General features: G+C 46.9%; 1 protein-coding gene across 1 annotated transcript in view; it reads left to right on the forward strand.

Annotated features, from left to right (window-relative positions):
• Positions 1-308: 308 nt before the first annotated feature.
• LOC147604456 (serine/threonine protein phosphatase 2A 57 kDa regulatory subunit B' beta isoform-like) overlaps positions 309-20,338 on the forward strand; it is a 31,282-nt gene continuing 11,252 nt past the window's right edge. The window contains exon 1 of the mRNA XM_086794606.1: positions 309-1,754. Within this exon, the coding sequence (XP_086650732.1) occupies positions 660-1,754 (1,095 nt within the window). The 5' untranslated portion in view covers positions 309-659. The remainder of the gene's footprint in view (positions 1,755-20,338) is intronic.

The following is a 20,338-nucleotide window of genomic DNA, read 5'->3' on the forward strand; positions in this document are numbered from 1 at the left end:
GTCTTGTGCATGTTCCGTATCAAATTTTTTGCGTCGTCTTGTGCATGTTCCGTATCAAATTTTTGTATTGCTGCGCGCATAACCAGAGACACTCAATAAGTTGCTTGGGTAACGGTCAACCGGACAACGATTATGCTGATATGCTCACCATAGCTCTTGGAAGTGACCAATTGGAGTGGCATTAAGAACAGTTAGATCCTTAGTCTATTTTGTAACGGTTTTAGGGCCCCCCATTAATCCTAGTTTGGATCCTAGTTTGGATACCAAAATGTGGCGTATACTGCTGGCCAGATGGTATCGGTAATGGCACATTGCCGCCAGATAGTAATGCAACGCGAGGCCACGTCAGCATGATGAAAGGCGCGCGCTCTCGTGTCACGTGTGTTAGCGCTCGCCATAGCCATATCTGAGAACCTTCCACTGTGAAACACTTTGCCCTTAACGAATTTGTCTCTACCATGCTGTCTGTTTCATGTTTTGCTCAGATTCCGGAGATCTTCTGCACAGTTTTCACGAATTCCGTCACAGAGAGCGCCATCTGATGCGTAGCAACCCTCGCATTGCCGCAGATCTTGAGGAAACGAGCTCCTGGTTGATAGCTCTGTCCTCTTAGGACCTATTTCTGGCCGTGGCATGCTTGGCGAGTCCAGTAGCTAGGCATGTTCAACAAGTTCATCCGCAAGCCGAAGGGTAGCAAGCCCTCAAACTCGGACGGCCATGACGCTTCAGCGGCAGCAAACAATGCGCCGGAAGCACCTGCTGATCAATCCCTGCCTACTGCTTCGGCCAACGGCCTCGAAACTCTACCTGCCCTGCGCGATGTACCGACCTCCGACAGGCCTTTACTGTTCAGAAAGAAGCTCGCCCTCTGCTCTGTGCTGTACGACTTCACCGATCCGACAAAGAACACTAGAGAGAAGGACATCAAGCGGCAGACTCTGCTAGAACTCGTGGACTATGTGGCTTTTGGTACGGCGAAGCTCAACGAGACTGCGCTCGAGGAGAGCTTCAGGATGATATCTGCCAATCTGTTCAGATCGTTGCCTGTGCCTCCGCATGATGCTGCAGGCTCTGGCGATGTTTTTGATCCGGAAGAAGAAGAGCCTACCATGGAACCTTCATGGCAACACCTGCAGCTAGTGTACGAGTTCCTCTTGCGGTACCTCATTTCTCAGGAAACCGATGCCAAGATAGCCAAAAGGTACATTGATCACTCCTTTGTTCTTCGCTTATTGGATCTTTTTGACACAGAGGATCCCAGGGAGAGAGACTACCTCAAAACAATTCTGCACCGTATCTATGGGAAGTTCATGGTTCACCGGCCATTCATTCGCAAGGCTATCAACAACATATTCTACCGCTTCATTTTCGAGACAGAGAAGCACAATGGCATTGGTGAACTTTTGGAAATCCTGGGAAGCATCATCAATGGATTCGCACTTCCTTTGAAGGAAGAGCATAAGCTGTTTCTTCTTCGTGCATTGATTCCGCTGCATAAGCCTAAGTGCCTTGGGATGTACAGTCAGCAGCTTTCCTACTGCATAACTCAGTTTGTTGAGAAGGATTTCAAGCTGGCAGATTCTGTCATCAGAGGACTGCTTAAGTATTGGCCAGTAACAAACAGCCATAAAGAGGTCTTAATGCTCAGCGAGCTGGAAGAAGTCTTGGAAGCCACACAGGCAGCAGAGTTTCAGAGATGTATGATTCCGCTGTTTCGGCAAATCAGCCGTAGTCTCAACAGCTCACACTTCCAGGTTAGTCCATTCTGCTGGACCTTCAGTATTCACTTTCTTGCAGTTCAGTGTGCTGGTTTGTGCCATTTTGTTTTTTCAAGATCCTAGTATGGCAAAGTGTTAGTTATCAATGCATCGGCCATGCACACCTCAGCAGGCATCAACAGTCTAGGCATTTGAAATAGTATGCTTGTAACAATGTTTGCCTATAAGATCTCAATCAACAACACAGCCATTAAAGTCTAATATGCAAGATGGTGCGAAGTGAATGCACATGTGTGCTTCATGCACATACACTACCTTAGGGACCAAAGTATGCCGTCCCTCTCCTCCCTTGTTTTTTTAAAGAATTCCAAAATCTGATACAACGCTTTGCGGAGGTACTGTACTATGTCCATGTCCTCAGATCTGATGTGCACACAATCAAAAAGATACCAATAATAGGGGAATGGCTTTTGATGTATAGGATTTCAGACCCCCCTCAAGCATGGATTGTTTCCACAAAACCGAGCTCCTTTTAGAAAATCAAGTATTCAGGTTGTCGCATAGTCACATGCAAACATGTTTCGTCGCTTTGAAATGTTTCTATGACGAAACGTTTTGAAACAAGACAAGACCTCTTGGCCGAAACGGTGTTTGGCCCAAAAGTCATAAAAAAAAAGTTTTTCCCCCCCCCAAATCTTAGGTTTGAAGCTTGCATACACATACATTGATATACATAGATGTGGACATACATATATATGTTTGAAATTGAAGTCAAATTATGACCAAATTCACTTCCAATTATCTCGAATTTCTCATTTAGCTTTTCAATTTCAAGTAATTGCACCTTCATTGCTGAAATTCTTCACTAGGATCCCCAATTTCTCACCTCCATTGCATATCCCAACCCCTCTTTCACCATGCCTCCCCGCAATCCCCTAATCAACATGACATTTGGGGGTTCAACAAATATGGGACTTTCGGCACAAAATGTATCATATGCAAATTTTGTGGAGTATGTGTCTTGAATGTTTCTCACTCTATGTTATAGACTTAAATGTGACTTGTATTAGTTACCAATATGCTTATATGACAAGTGTCACTTCGAAACCTGTCCATTTCTTCCAAAGAGATGAGATGAAACGAAACAAAACCTTTCGAAACACGCTGAAATGGACGAAACGTTTCTTGTGACTACACATTGTCGCCACACCACACTTCTTTTTCAATTGTTTAGCTGTAAAAATACAGCTGAACTCTCAAATCAGGCCAGAACTTTTCTGTCTGGCAGCCTGCGGATGGCTGTATAGTCTGTTAGCAGCCTTGGGCTGTCCATATAATGCCGGTATAGTCTACGCAAGCTGTTTGTACAGCAGCGGTCCCCAGATAAGCCTCGGATAGTTCAATACAGAAGGGCAGGTCTGGATGCTTGACTCTGTTTGTAGAGGTTGCCTGTGGGTTAATGAAACTGGGAGGAGAGGGCTGATGGCGGCTTGAAGCTGTTAGTACAACGTCTGTACAATACAATGCTGTGAATTGAGGTTGATTGTTCACTAAGTATATATATATATATACTTAGTGATGAGGTTGATTGTTCACTAAATGTTGATGAAGTAGAAGGAGAGGCCTGGTTGCCAGTGAAAGTGGAGTGCTAGGGGCAACTCACACTTTTCGGCAAGGGGTTTGAAGTTTGTGATTCATGGGAGCACAAGTTCTCTCTTATAATGTGAATATCAACCAAATAGCGTGAAAAATTAGGAAATCTATTTGTTATGAATGCCACTTACACCATGTTACGTACCTAATGCTAACCACAGGGTTAGCTGACCTAATCCAAGGGCTAGGGGGCCCGGGGATTTGGAAAGTAGGCTGATTATAAGGGTCAAGGTTTATACTAACTGATAAGTGAATAATCCCAAAAGTATAGCTTTTATTGTTTAAAGCTATAAAAGTGAGGGTTATGAGTGGAGTTGGTTATTGTATTGTTGTAGCCTTGTTCTACGATGGTCAGCACTTGGCTTATGTGCTAAGCCACTCTTGCTAGTCCATATAGTGATTCAAACAGTTTGCCATCAGTCCCTTGGGACGGGTCTCGGTGGTATGGGACATCTGGGCCTATTGATTGGGCCTTGATCCCTATGCTCGGGGGTGATGCAGTTCTCGGATCTATGGTTGGGTGGTGAGCCCGAGTCCGAGCCCGTTGATATTAATTTGGATTAATCATGTGTTTGCTATGTGTGTAGGGGATCTTGGAGAGGGTTTGGTCGCGACAAACTTTTTTGATAGTTGGTACCAAAGCAACCCTAAACCAAAGCAAGAGGCGCTTTTCTAATGTTTGTGCGAGATTTAGGTATTCCTTGTATGAATATTGCTTTTGGGTTTTTGATACATGCTCAAGATAAGATTAGGGTGTCGATGTTGTGCGTGCATGAGTGTGGGTAAGGTCCCGAAGGAGGAGGAGAAGAGAGAAGATTTGTTGGCATGTATGCTTTCCGGATTCCTAGGTTTTACTTTTCTCTCCCGTTTGTGTGACGGTTTTTGTGCTTGTGTGTGTATGGACACAAACACACATGAATGTGTGCGGGCAGGGAACTATTAGGGCTGATTGTGGGCAGTCTATTTAGGGTTTTTACAGGCCATACAATGCTGCCAGCCCTGTTTTAGGGCTGTTTGTGTGACGGTTTTTGCGCTTGTATGTGTATAGACACACACATGAATGTCTGCGGTCAAGATTGTGTGCATGGAACTATTAGGGCTTATCATGGGCAGTCTTTTTAGGGTTTCTACAGGCCATACAGTGTTGCCAGCCCCGTTTTAGGGCTGTAAAACACTTCAACTCTTCAAATAGACAACTAACATGCTATTGATAGTAGAGGAGGTACTAAGGACGTGTCCATACATGCAAGTAGAAAATCCGTACAGATGATTATGTGGTAGCCGTACAGATCCATACAATCTGTATGGGACGCGCACATGTCCGTATAGCACCTCGGGTATGCGTGCATGGGAAAAAAGCAAGCAAAAAAGCAGCTTTTGGATAGGGATAAAATTGGCACCTAGGAGAAAAGCTCATGTAGGTGATATTTTGGTCACTTTGTCTAAAGAAGCATGACTTGTGTTATTCTTTATCACTGAGATTGAGAAAAAAGCGCACATTAAAATTTCAAAATGTTCAACTCTTGATTTTTTTTTTAAAAAAAAGGGGAAAAGCGGGCTTTTGAGCCATCCTCCATAAACAGAGGCCCAACCCTTCTCCCTTGTGAAGCTTGTGGAGAATGTGTAGAGGAGTGCGCAAGATCTTGGACCAACCGGTTACATTCATGGCTTGCAATCGTTGACCTTGTTTTTTTTGCTTTTGGTGTGTGAGCACCCTAATTTGCTCACTTTCCCTCTCACAATGGTGGATTTACCCTTAGATGACTAATGTCGACTGGATTGAAGAGCATTCGGGTGATGATGTGGAAGTTGAAGAGCAGGAAGTGGAAGTTGAGTATGTGGACAAAACTAAATTTGATCAACTTAGGGAGGAGTTGGAAACTTTGAGTTCCATCTGTTGTTGGATGCACGGAAGATTTTGATGGTACAAATGTTACAAGGTTTCTTCAAAGGGAAAGGTTTGACTTGGTGGAAAGATATGAAGCAAAAACTTGAGACATGGGATGATTTTGTGCAAAGTTTTAAGATTGAATTCATTCAACCCGAGGATGAGTTTGAGGTGCTTAATAAGCTTATAAAGCTTGACATGTGGGATATGCTTTTTGATAGATGCTTAACTGCGCGAGGAATTGGCCAATCTAACACCTTTTGAATACGCTCATCCTCAATGCTCAAGGGGCTTGGAAATCTGATATCCTGATTCTTGTCAATTAAGAGGAATGGATTCTCCAAGACAGGATTGGGAGTTTTTGTAACATGCAGCGAAAGTATTCGTAATTGAGGATCCTGTCACACAAATGCTCACACCGTCTTCTGTATCCTGAGTTTTGCGAGTTTAGCAATCCACTTTATGACTTCAAACTTTAAGAGATTTGAGAGATGAAATGAAATGAAATGATATATTAACGTCTCTAAGAGGCCATAGTGGCCTATGAGACCAAAACTGAGAATACATCTGAAGTTGGTGTCTCATCAAAGAGAACAACTAAATGAGACTTAAAAGTACAATAAACTGATTGTCCTACAGTTATAAGAACAGAACTGTAAGACTCCGAGATGATACTGAGTAGAAAATACTAGAAAATACTGAAAATGTATATCAGGTAGATCCATGTATGCTAATCAATTGAAGTGTTGCCCTCTCCTTAGATCAAGTATCTCCACCATGGGGCTGTCTAGAATGGAGTGGTCGTAGAAGCGAGGTAGGCGCCTCCGATGCCGAGCAATAATGGCTTTGATCTGGCGATGGTGAGGATGCCGTGGTCGGGATCCTGGTGGACATGGCCGACGAGCACGACATAAGATAACTGCTCTATCAGTGGTGACTCCCTGGGAGCGTGGTCGGTGCCCTGATGGCCCAATGGAGGAGGTATCAGGAGGTGTGTGGGTTGTGTTGCTGGTGTTGGTGCCGAAGAAATCTGTCAGGGATCATGTGTCTAGGTACATCATGGCTCGGCCTCTTGTCTGCCAAGAGGGTCTCTCTGTGTCTCTTGAGCTTAAGTAGAAACAATCCCAGGCATCTCTGATTCTCAAACTCCATGACCCTGTGTAACGGCCCAAAACCCTCTCGGAAGAGGCAGTGATATCTCCCATGGATCTCATAATAGACTGTACATCGGCAAATGTAGTGTTCCTCTGTCTCTACCTCCTGGTAGCATAGCTAACAAATGCGGTCATCCAAGATCTGATGCACATATCGCCCTGTCTCAATCCGCAGCTGGTGTGATGAGGTCGGGATTTGTCCAATGGCACAACATATCCCCTGTGATAGGTGTACATCCATGTATGCCGGGTGGGTGATAAAATCATCCGGTGAGAGGTGTAGAAAATGGCTCTTGTAATGAGCCATTTTCGTGCCCAAGGGCTCAAGGGGGCTAGTCCATGTCCTCTCTGTGTCCACTTTGATGATATCCATCCTGATCACGCGGTTTTGCTTTGAGCAGGTGAGATCCAAAAATGGACAATCCAGATTGTACTGAAGGGGTGGTAGTGCCTCTATCCCCAAACCATGTAGGTCAAACCATGATCTCATTGAAGCATACCAACAATGAGTATCTCCATCCTCTGCCAACTATATGGATGAGGTCAATGCCAATCGGGAGTACCTCTGCTGAGGGAGCTCCCATAGCCACTGTTAAAAAGTAACTGCCTGGAATAGGGCCTCGGTTACTACTAGTGGGGCACCCAGCTCAGCCTGAACAATCTCATGTGGTATTGATGATTTGCTCCGAATCATGCGGGCAATCATCATAATCAGTGGTCTCTCCATTTGCCTCCATCCCTCATCTGTCCCTCTCTGAGATCTGTGATGTATATTGGGCTCCCAAATTGGAGCTCCGTGCAGGAGGGTCGGTGTGACAAGCGTATCAAATAGCCACAATTTGGTGCGTGGCTCTTGAAACTGTATGTGTGCATACTGCCTCTCAAATGCCCCCAAGGTTGCATGCCCTCGAGCTAATCTAGCTGTTGCTGCCTCCTTCAGGGAGAAACGCGGTCCTGTGAAAGTAACTCCCAAGTAGACATATGACTTGACGTACTCTCCCGGCACCCCTCGGAAAGTGAACTGAGGCTCTGATCTCGTCACCCATGCCTGTGTGGTGTACATTGTATGGGGTTCCGAATTACCCATTGAAGGGCCCCCTATCCCGTTACCAGAATAGTATTTGCTTTATTACTTTGAAGAGACTGGCGGTGGATTGACGATAAGCCAAATGCAAGATATCTGAGGACCAAGAGTCGGGCTGAATTGTACACGGCTGTAGAAGCACCAATGATGACCAATCTCGAGCCTATGCACTCTTCCCAATGGATGTAGGAAGGTTGCAAATCTGACGTTGAGATAGGGGATGATTGGGACTGTTCTAGTGTGATATGCAGCGGAAGTCTTTGTATTGGAAGATCCTGTCACACAAATGCTCACACCGTCTTCTGTATCCTGAGTTTTGTGAGTTTAGCAATCCACTTTAATACTTAAACTTTAAAGAGATATGAGAGAGAGATATGAGAACTGTACACCAGATTGGGTCCCAAATTACCCACTGAAGGGCCCCCTATCCCGATAACGAGATAGTATTTGCTTTATTACTTTAGAGAGAATGACTGTGATATGCAACCTAGCTAGCTCCATCCTGTACCATACTGGGGGTATAAAATGGTATACATCAATGAAGGGGGTGTCCACAGCTCCCTGAAGAACATGCCTGGGTCTGCTCTGAAGCAAGCCAGTCGCTCCGCACCCTCTCTGTGAAATTGAGCTCTGATCTCTGTCATCTCTCTCTGGTATAGGCGTGTTGTTCGAAAGCCAGGTGTCCTCTGTCTCCTGCGGGCTCTGAGTGTCTCTGCTCTCTGGAGAGTAATTCCCTGCTGTGTAGGGGCTGGGAGTGGGATGGATCTCTGAAAAAATGTAGTGATCTGTGTCTGTCGTGCCCCCTCTGGAGCTGTCTGAGCCTGTAAGATGTCTCTCTGTGATGCTGTATGTCTAGAATGAATCTCCCCAGTATGCGCTGGTCTGCTGCCTCAAAGATTTGGCGTAGGGAATGTGGCTCTCTGAATAAAATGGGATATCTCTCTCTGATGGCTGTATATGCTCTGCATCTGCATACATAATGCTCCTCACACTCCACCTCCTCCTTGCACAATGTGTATACCCTCTCCTCTCGGGGGATTTGTGTTGCTCTGCCAGTCTCGATCTCCAATCGATGTGATGAGACTCTAAGTTGACCAATAGCTACTCGGGAGCCGTGTGGTAAAAAGCCCTCCATGTATCTAGGCCTCTCTATAAATCCATCATCAGTGATACTCATGAAGTGATCTCTGTAGTATAGCATCTTCGGTGGAAGAGGCTGTGTAGGCGATATCCATGTCTCTCGTATATAGAGCTGCCATAGGTTCTGTCTCAATACTTTGTTCCTCTCACTATGAGAGAGACAGATATGTGGTGCATCCCTGTCATACTGGAATGGTGGTAGATGATCCATGTCTAGGCCATGCTGTGAGAACCGATGTGTGACTTGTGCATACCATGATCCTCTGTCTCTTGCCTCAGCCAGCTGTCTAGATGCCTCAAAAGCTCTGTATGACAATCTATCCTGTGGCATCTCTCTGAATCTGTCTAGCAAGCATATAGTCTGGAATATGGCCACTACCATCATAGGAGGCGCAGCAAACTTTGCGCTCGGATAATGTCATGAGGTACTGACGGTTTGTTGCGTATCATGCATGCCATCAGGAGGGCCTGTGGTCTCTCTATCTGTGTCCACCAATGGGTAGCAAGGCCTGCGTCCATACCGCTGCTCCATACATCAGTGCCGGTGTGACTAATGTGTCAAATAGCCACCCCTTCGTCCGGGACTCCTGAAAATGCGCCTGGTGGCACTGTCACTCTAGCATAGCCAATGCTGCATATCCTCGTGTCAATCTAGCTCTGGCTGCTGAACCCATGGTGAAGCGCATGGCTGCTGTAGAGAAGGTAACCCCTAGGTACACGTATGATGCCAGCACCTCCACCTGGCGTCCTATGAGAGTGAATGTCAGCTGACTCCTGCCTTGTCTCGATGTATGAAAGACCATAACCTTGGTTTTCCCAAGGTTCACAGTAAGACCCCTCTGTGTGCAAAAATCATCGAGTGCATGTAGATGCAGTTGTAGACCTCTTGGAGACTCAGACACTAATACAATATCATTAGCATAAAGCATAATATGTACTAAGGTACCTGCTAGATCAACTCCATCTCCGCCTCCCCGTGTAATGAAGTTAGCCACCTCATCAATCTATAACCCAAATAGCGTGGGGGAAAGTGGGCATCCTTGCTTCACACCAATGGTGCTAGCAATAGTCTTGGACATACCTCCTGGGCATCTGACTCGCCCAAAAACTTGCTCATATAATGCATAGATGCCCCATGTCATATCTGCTGGTATGCCAAGAGACTGCAGGCGCTGAAAGAGCTTTTCTCGTGGTACTGTGTCAAATGCCTTGCGGAAATCCACAAAGCACCAATAGAGCTTTCTCTTCCTCACTCTGGCCTGATCAATCATACATCTCAAAGTGAATACATGGTCAGTGGTAGAGAAAGCTCTCCTGAAGCTTGCCTGCCCTGATGAGCGTAAACCTGCTCGCTCAACATATAAGCTAAGCTCTTGCTCCAACACTGCACCATAGAGTTTGGCCAACATGTGGCCAACCATAACCGTCCTGTAGTTGCTCGGATCGAGCATATCCCCTGTTTTGTGGATCGGCACAATGGTGTGCATTGTCCACTCCGCAGGCAAACCCTTTGCTAGTGCCTTGTTAAACAGGTGTGCAAGAAACAAAGCCAAAGAATCTACTGCATATATGAGATGCTCACCCTGTAGGCCCATATGGTCGGCGGCCCGTCCATGCTGTAGGCGGCAGATGGCTTCCTTTACCATCGAGTGGGTAAAGAAGCTAGCTGTGGTAGGTCGAGGCTCCTGTGGGTGGCTGAGGTATAGGTGGCTGCTGTGGGGCGTGGTATAGGCCCTCTGCATATGTGTGCCATGTCTGTGGGTCTGCAATGGGTGTTGGTGTCCGGGGCTCTCTGAAGTGCCGCCATGAGATAGGGCTATCTCTACTGATGAAGAAATGGAAGATCTCTAGCTCCTGTATCTCTGCGAAGTCCCGCCTTTTGTGGCGAGTAAGTCTCCTCATCTCTCTCCTCGACTCCTGCTCTGTGATGGCTCCCAAGGCTCTCTGTATGCGGAGCCGTGAGTATAGGGCTCTGCACTCATCATCATACCATCTGTTCTGGGGCATAGTCCCAGATCTCGCAGGCTCTCCTGAGTGGACACGATGTGGGAAGCTCTGTAATGCAGCCGTGTGTAGGAGTGATGCCAACTGGGCTGTAATGGTATCCATAGGTGCCAGGGGATCCATGAGTAGGAGCCCATCCTCTACTCTGCCACTGTATATGTCTTCCATGTCATGTGTGAAGTAGATGGTAGTGTGTGGCATCGGTATGTGGGGGGCTGGTGATACTGGTGATCCGGCTAGTGAAAATGCCAAGTATGTATGATCTGCCCCAATAGGACGAGGTGGGATGGAGAATGAGGTGACAAGCTGTGATGCCTCCAAAGACCCCATAATGTAGTCTACCATCGTGCCTCCGGTCAGTGTATGACCCCCATGTGGGAAGCATGTCAGCCCTCTTGATCCCGGCCACTGTAGCATCCCATTATAAATAACGAGACGATGCCTGGCTCCCAACTCTAGTAAGTGGTCCCCATAATGTCCTCTGTCTGGTCCAGTGTCCTCTGATGCCCGACTAGCCCCTATCTCCTTTGGATCCACAGGGTGGAGGATCTCCATGTCATCATAGTCATACACCTCACACTGTCTGCTCTGTGTGTGGGCATTGAAGTTGAATGGGAGAGTTAATTAGGGTTTCATGTGGGAGACATACGCACAGAGAGAAGGGAGAGAGAGAGAGAGTTGTGGGGATAAGTCAACTCAATGAGATTGAGTGTGTGTGACTCCCTTAGTACATTAAAAGTACTAAGTGTACTATGTACTATAACTTATGGGCTTGTACACACTACAAGGGTGGGCATAATGCCTTTACCCCAACAACCTCCCACTTAAAGGCAAAGTGCCCTTAAATGAAGGAAAAGAAAAATCAGCATGTACATGATAATATTCAAGGCCGTATCAAGGCTGAAACTGGCCTCATCCAATGCCCATCAAGTGTCTGCAATGAGCAAACCGCTCCGGAGGCAAACTCTTTGTCAACAGATCAGCCGGGTTGTCATCTGTATGAATCTTAACAAGCTGAATTTGCTTGTTCTCTATCACCTCTCTGATGAAGTGATACTTCACATCCACATGCTTCGTCTTTGCATGAAAGACAGGGTTCTTTGCCAACTGGATGGCACTCTGACTGTCACAATGCAACAATGGAATATCCCCTGTATAACCCAAATCAACCACTAACTGAGATAGCCATAATGCCTCCTTGCAAGCCTCTGTGGCTGCAATATACTCGGTCTCTGTAGTAGATAAGGCAGTGCACTTCTGCATCCTAGATATCCATGACACAGCACCTCCTGTGAATGTAAACACATAACCGGTAGTAGACTTCCGGTTATCTGGATGACCGGCATAATCCGAATCTGTGTAACCATGCAATAATGCATCCTGTTTGTCAAAGCATATGCACATATCCTGTGTGCCCTTCAGGTATCTCATGACACCTTTCACTGCTTCCCAATGCTTCTTGCCAGGGTTGGCCATGTATCTAGAAACCACTCCCACTGCAAATGCAATGTCCGGCCTAGTAGCAACCATGGCATACATGAGACTGCCACAAGCTGAAGCATACGAAATCTTGGCCATATCAGCCCTGCCACTATCTGACTGTGGGCTGTCCATAGCACTGAGTTTCACATATGGAGGCAAAGGAGTACTAGTCTTCTTCCCCCCGTCCATATTGAACCTCTGCAAAACTTTGCCAATGTATTCCTTCTGAGACAAATACAACACATGCTGATTTCTGTCCCGAAGTATCCGCATATCCAAAATGTGATTTGCATCACCCAAATCCTTCATATCAAAGGTTTGATGCAGCCTCTTCTTCAAGGCATCCATCTCTTTACGAGATTTCCCGGCAATCAACATATCATCAACATACAAGATAAGGATCAATAGACTGCCATCCAAAGCTTTCTTGGTGTATAAGCAGTGATCTATGTCACTTCTCCTGAAATTCTGGGATTTCATGAATGTATCAAATTTATGATACCATTCCCTTGGTGCCTGTTTGAGTCCATAAAGACTCTTTTTCAGCTTGCATACAAGCTTCTCCTTTCCATTTACTGCATAACCCTCTGGCTGTTGCATATATATCTCCTCATGGAGATCACCGTGAAGAAAAGCAGTCTTCACGTCCATCTGAATCAAATCCAGATCATCATGAGCAACCAAAGCTAATACAGCTCTAAGTGTGGTCATTTTGACCACTGGAGAGAAGATCTCATCAAAGTCCACACCATATTCCTGCTTGAAGTCCTTAGCCACTAACCTGGCTTTGTATCTTGGCTTTGCATCAGGTGCAACTTTGAGTCTGTAAACCCACTTGCATGGCAAAACTTTCTTGCCTGTAGGCAAATGCACCAACTTCCATGTTCCATTTTTATGCGGAGAATCCATCTCTGACTTCATGGCATGCTCCCAAAGAGCCTTGTCTGCCCTCTGTAAAGCCTCCTTATAACATGAGGGCTCCCCACAGTCAGTAAGCATCAAGTAGTCAACCCCTGGAACAAACCTGTCAGGGGCTCTGGAGGGTCTTGTGGACCTCCGTACCCAATGACCATCATTTGCAGGTTGCTGTCCAGCCTGCATATGGGAGCACTGGAGTTGCCTGCCATATATACAATGCTCACAAAACTGAAAACTTGAAAACTTTAGAGAAGGCAAAAACCAAAACGAGACGATTGCTCCATTCCTTTGACACTCATGTGTCCCAACCGGCTATGCCACATAGAGATTTCCGGCAGCTCGGTTGCATTTACATTAGCATGGTGACCAACACCTGCATGCATGAAGTAAAGAGTGTCCACCTTAGAGCCTCTGGCAATAACCAGTGAGCCCTTACTAATCTTCCACTTTCCACGACCAAATGTGGTAACATAATCAGCATCATCAAGCTGTCGAGTAGAAAGCAGGTTCTTCTTGATCTCAGGCACATGCCTGACATCATGGAGCATAAGCTGTGAGCCATCTGAAAACACAAGCCTCACATCACCTCTGCCAAGAATCTTGCATGCATGGTTATCACCCAAATAAAATACTCCTTCATTGCCAGCTGTATACCTGACAAACAAGTCTCTGCAACCTGTGACATGAAAGGAGGCACCTGAATCAATGATCCATGAGTGCATACCATGACCATCTCCTGTAAGAAGTGAATGGGCATCAAGTGAAGACGTGAATAGGACCTCATCCTCACTGTCATCTGCATGTGACACATTGATTTCTTCAATCTCGACTCCACTTTTGCCCTTTGGCTTTATATCTTTGGCTTCATCTTTGTCTTTGTCTTTGCCTTTTCCCTTTTCCTTTTGATCATTTTTCCATTTGTAGCATTGCTTTTTGATGTGTCCCTTCTTGCCACAATAATGGCATTCCAAGTCCTTTTTGGAGCGGGACTTGCTCCTTCCCCGTTCTTGGCTTTTACCCCTTTGCTGGGATCTCCCACGTGCATTCATTGCATTGGACTTTCCAACAGAATTGTTCTTCTTGTTCATCTCTTCTTGAAGAAGAGCACCTTCCACATCTGCATATGACAGCATAGCATTTGAATTGCTAGTGGCTGTCCGGAATGTGTCCCAACTCTCTGGCAAAGTGCATAAGAGAAAGGTGGCTTTGAACTCATCGTCCATTGCCAACTTTTGATTTATAACTTGGTTGACAATACCATCTAACTTATTTAGATGGGCTGCCATAGACGCCCCTTCCTTCATCTGAAGACCTATGAGTTTCTTCAACCAATACACTTTGCTTGAGGCACTTTGCTGGGCATACAAGTCCTGCAATCTCTGCCACATTCCCCAAGCTGTCTTCTCTTCACGAATGCTGAAAAGTAAAGAGTCTGACACAGACAACATGATAGTAGATCTTGCCAGCTCATCCATATCTTCCCATTCTTCAGCAGTAAGAGAAGCGATGTGCACAGATGCCCATGGACAAGTTCCTCAGCTAGTCCAGAACAGGCAGCCAGAAAAAGGACCATTAGAACCAGAAAATGGAGCACAGAGAGCTGTTGGCAGTGTAGACTGGAGCAGGGCTTGGAGAGCAAGAGGAAAAGCCTGTCGGCTGTACCACAAGGGAGTAGGCTGTACCAGAGGTGGAGGCGACTGAACCAAGTTGAAGGGGGCTGCAGGCGCATCATCGAAAACAAGCATTAATGACCAGTCGGCTGAATTAAATAAGCTTTAATGAAATTATGACTGGCCGACCAGCAGTCGGCCAGCATAAAGGGGGTCCAAGACCCATATAAAAAGGCCCAAGTGCTCCTCATTGAACTCATTCAATCCCATTAGGGGTTTGGATCCTTAGAGGTCCCATAGGGGACAGATTTCAGGGTTAACCACCTTTTTATGAAGGCAGCCAAGGGCTGCAAGATATGTACCCTTTTTGTACCATAGTATATACTGAATTTCCAGCACTTCTCACTCTCTCTCTCTCTACTCTCTCTCTACCTGCGTTTTTGCATCAGATGGTGCGTTTTTGCATCAGAAGGTTTCCAAGAGTGTTTAGGGCTGAAAGAAGACTACCCAGAGCTTCCGCGTGTTACATTGGTATCAGAGCATCAGGCTCAGCTAGGGTAAACGCTGATTCAGTCCCAGATGATGGTGTACAGGTCCAAGGTACAAGAAAGTACACGGATTCGAAGCCCAAGGCGGGAACACAGATCGGGAAGAACTCCCAGGAGGTTTGTTGGTGGTGATCCACAGTGCCAGATGGGGATGGCAGTTCCGTGAGCCAGATAGGTTCTTAGGTAACGGTCCCAAGAGAGGTTGATCCTCCAAGGGTGATGTGAGAGTGCCAGACTCAGTTCCAGGAATGAAGACCAAGACGGTGTTCAGAGTCAGGGCAGGAATGGATGGTGGACTAGAGGAAGACCAGATGCATAGATCTTCGTCAGAGATAGAGTGGTTTGGAGAACAGGCCGGATGTTTAGAGAAAAAGGGTTGCCAGGGATGGATGATGACAGAGGGACTTTGGGAAAAGGATTGGGATGATGACAGTCATCCAAGAGCAGGTTGGAATCCCGTCATCAAGTTTAGCAGAGGGGGATGTCATGTGCACAGATGCCCATGGACAAGTTCCTTAGCTAGTCCAGAAAAGGCAGCCAGAAAAAGGACCATTAGAACCAGAAAATGGAGCACAGAGAGCTGTTGGCAGTGTAGACTGGAGCAGGGCTTGGAGAGCAAGAGGAAAAGCCTGTCGGCTGTACCACAAGGGAGTCGGCTGTACCAGAGGTGGAGGCGGCTGAACCAAGTTGAAGGGGGCTGCAGGCGCATCATCGAAAACAAGCATTAATGACCAGTCGGCTGAATTAAATAAGCTTTAATGAAATTATGACTGGCCGACCAGCAGTCGTCCAGCATAAAGGGGGTCCAAGACCCATATAAAAAGGCCCAAGTGCTCCTCATTGAACTCATTCAATCCCACTAGGGGTTTGGATCCTTAGAGGTCCCATAGGGGACAGATTTTAGGGTTAACCACCTTTTTATGAAGGTAGCCAAGGGCTGCAAGATATGTACCCTTTTTGTACCATAGTATATACTGAATTTCCAGCACTTCTCACTCTCTCTCTCTACTCTCTCTCTACCTGCGTTTTTGCATCAGATGGTGCGTCTTTGCATCAGAAGGTTTCCAAGAGTGTTTAGGGCTGAAAGAAGACTACCCAGAGCTTCCGCGTGTTACAAAGCGGGCATTACACCCCTTTCTTTGATAGGCTTGTGCTGCTTCTTCTGGAGAAACACATTATAGCACTGGGTTTGCCAAATATCATAGTTATGTGAGCCTTAAAGCTTCTTGATGTGAAGCAATGAAGAGCTCTTACCTGTGGTTGCCATAGCAATATGCAACCTGTCAATGCCTAACTCCCTGCAAGATGTGCAAACACTGCACCAAAAGCACACAAAGTGCTCACAGTTGTTCTCCCAAAGTTTATCTCCCACTGCGGAAGCACAAATGCAACTCTACTCCCACTGTATGTGATGAAATCACCAAAATCTGGTTGCTGCAGATTTAGGACAGCACCTTAAATGTGCTCTGTTGCCCTTCCAAAGTATTGTACAGTAGTACTAAGTGCTCACCAATGATGTACAAAACCTGTACCGGCAAGTACAGCAGCTGAAATTGAGATTTTTGCTCACTCAAATCAATGTGCAGCCATGCCAAAACTTGTAGAAAGCTGTACCAAATCTGTACCAATAGGTACAATAGCAATAAATGCTCTCCTGGCTGTCCAAATGAGTGAAAATCAGACTTTTACAGTCCCCACCACTGCATACAACAGTCCCGAACAGAAATTGGGCAAAAGCCCCTTGACTGCAAGCTGATTTTTGAGGATTCAAGGCATAAAAGTCTTGCCTGCTGCTTTGCCAAGCTCAACAAGCATAAAATCTTGAAAAGCCCCTTGATTTAAGATCAATTGCTGATCATACATGGTACATTGACGCACATGAAGGCATCCAGAGTCTTCACAGTGCTTCCCCCTGGCCACATATATATCTAATACATGAAAGCCCTTGATTTACAGGCACATTGAGTGCTTGACAGGCATCAACACATTGCCCAAAGCATCAAATGCGAGTGCCTGCATGCAAATCAATCCAATCGGCACAAAAGCCCCTTGATTTGCATTGCAATTTGCTGCAATTTTGCCCGAATGTGCGATTTCTCACATCATACAGCATGTATGAATGCTTAATTGCACAATTACATCAAAAGCCCCAAATTTGACATCCAATTTCCTGCAAATTGATCCTGATTGTGACCAATGTCACCCAATTTTGCCAATTTTGCTCAAAATTTGAGCAATTTTGGCACCTGTTCCTGCTCAATTGATTGAATTGATAAGAAATTCCAAAAGAATTGAAGCAAATACCTCTTAATTTTTGAATTTCTCTGAGATTTGCAGATTGAATTTTGTTGTTGAGAGGGGGGGGCACGTCTGATGCTGATGCTGATGCTGCTGCAGTTGTACGGATGGCTGGGCAGCCCTCTGCGCTGCCTGGTTGGGCAGCGTGGCTGCTGCTGCTGCTGCTGTAGGCGCCTAAGATGCAGGCGCTTGGAGGTAGGCGCATGAAAAACAACGGGATGAAGCCGACTGCAGAGGCGCCCGCACTTCGATCTCTACGCTACGCACAACACACTTCACAGCATGGCAGCCGTCAATACTGTCGCCGTCTGCTCCTCGTCCGTTAGTGAACTGTCGAAGCTAGACTGGGCGGCCGCGCTTACGTTATCGAGTCGGCGAAAGGCGATGGGCTGAGCGCCGCCCGCTCTTCCTCCTCGTTCGCCTGCCTCCCCTTCGCGCTACGGGTACTCGCTCGTAGGCGTGTTCAATGGACGCCCGCCTGCTTGCCCAACGCGTTGCTGCCTTCGCCGCCTCCGCCTAGTAGCTTTACGCCTTGTGGCCAGGCGCTCACACAGACTGCGCCACGTTGCCTTCGACTGATTCGCTACCTGCTGTGCAGCGCTTTGCTGCGCTGCCTGTCATGGCAGCTGCTGACACCTGCAACACCCAAGCTAGCCACCTGTTGCCTCGCTTGTGTGCACCTTGTGTCACCTCAACAGCACTGTCAAGTCGCCTGGATACCAAAGCTCTGATACCAGTTGAATGGGAGAGTTAATTAGGGTTTCATGTGGGAGACATACACACAGAGAGAAGGGAGAGAGAGAGAGAGTTGTGGGGATAAGTCATCTCAATGAGATTGAGTGTGTGTGACTTCCCTATCACACATGTATATTGCACTAGTACACATAGTGCACTTAGTACATTAAAAGTACTAAGTGTACTATGTACTATAACTTATGGGCTTGTACACCCTACAAGGGTGGGCATAATGCCTTTACCCCAACAGAAGCCACCCGTAAGAAATACTTCCCCTAGTGTAGAATAATGCATAATCTCCTCTGACAGACAAGTGTATGGCGAGGCTCCTATCTCCTCCTCCTGTGGCATGTCCTCTGTAATGACAAAGGAGGATCCTGATGGAGGAAAGTAACATAAGGATATGTATATAACCCTGTCCTGTGAGAGCTGTAAGCTGATCCACATGTATCTGGCCTTTGGATCCTGTGCTACCACTCTTAGTCTCCCCTGTAGCTCCCGTCTGAATAGAACTGCTACTCCCCCCGACCCTCTCGAGGTACCCTGGCGTGTGGTCTTTGTTAGAAGTCATCTCCTGTCCAGTTTTATACACCAGGGCCTTTGTTGTGGGTGTGCCCGCCCTTATGAGGTGTTTTCCCATTTTTCCCCACTCTCCGTATTTTTTTCCCCCATTTTTTCCCATTTTTCTGAGGCTTGGGAGGGCTGCCAGATGATGCCAGGAGCACCCCAGTGCTGGCCGACTTGATCTTCATCAGTCGTGGGCTTCAGGGCTGCTGGCCGACTGCTCTTTATCAGTCGTGGGCTTCATTATGCTGGCCGACTGCATTTATGCAGTCGTGGGACATATTCAGCAGTCGTGGGCTTTTCTGTTGCTGGCCGACTGCCCTCTATGGGAGGTATATATAGGTCCTTAGCCCCCATACCTCATTTGTATCATATCTCGGGATCTTCTTGTGTATATAGAGCAGAGTTACACGCCTACATCTGTCTCTCTCTTGTGCTGTTTTTCTGCCTGCGTTTTTGTTTTTGCTCTTGTGTTCCCAGGCTTGGTCATCATCTCCGCTGCATATTCTGACATGGTATCAGAGCCCTAGGCTCTAGATAGGTCTTGGGATTTGTGTGAGCAAGAGGGGGCTGTTTTGTGGCTGATTGGTGGACTGTTGTGGGCTGATCGGGAAGAGGAGAAGCAAGAGGAAGGCGGGCTGATTTGCTGGACAGCCACTTGCAGGTATCAGTTCTTCTTTGTTCCCACCCACCCACCCTTTTCAGAAGTACATCCCCGCTATGGCAGATCTGTTTGAGATGGCCGAGAGACATGTGAAGATCCCGACACTCCCCACGTTCCCGGTGGACCGTCAGTTGGACGGGAGCAACTACGGCATATGGAAGGTGATGATGGAATCCGTTCTGGAGTCCTACGATCTCGCCGATTTCGTCGTTGTTGGTGTTCCACGGCCGGAAGTAGAGGAAGGGGAGTTACCGTCAACCCGAAAGGACCGGGAGGCCCAGACGCAGATGTGGGATCGCGTCAACGCCAGGGTCCGTTCGTTTATTTTCCTCAACTGCACACCGCAGGTAATCAATCATGTCAAGCACATGACGCTGGCCAGAGGTATATGGCAGCATTTGGCTTCTCTGTACAACAGGGTATCACCCATGAAGAGGATTTCTTTGGAAGTACAGATGCGGGTTATGAGCCCTGCAAAGTCGGCGACGATGCGGGAGCATATTAACAAGCTGCAGGCTCTTCAGCAGGAAGTTCTCCAGGCTGGGAAGGAGATATCGTCAGAGGACATGGCCATAACGTTGCTGTCACATTTGCCCTCTTCGTACTCAGCATTCTACTCGTCGTTGATTACCAGTGGCAGGCTCAGCACCATCATGTGGGAGGAGCTTGTGCCCATGGTCCTGGACCAGGAGGAACGATTCACGAACCCTCCTCAGGGTGGAGGTTCGGAGGCCTTTACTGGCCAACGGTCGAAAGGCCGTAACTCGGGCAAGGGGAAGGCTTCATCGGAGAAGTCTTCTGAGAAGATGTCCGACGCTGACCGCGAGAAACTAAAGGCAGAGAGGACGTGTAATGATTGTGGCGAGAAAGGCCACTAT

Source organism: Cibotium barometz, chromosome 61 (assembly GCF_041138505.1).
Source record: "Cibotium barometz isolate CiBa-2024 chromosome 61, ASM4113850v1, whole genome shotgun sequence".
Lineage (NCBI taxonomy): Eukaryota > Viridiplantae > Streptophyta > Polypodiopsida > Cyatheales > Cibotiaceae > Cibotium > Cibotium barometz.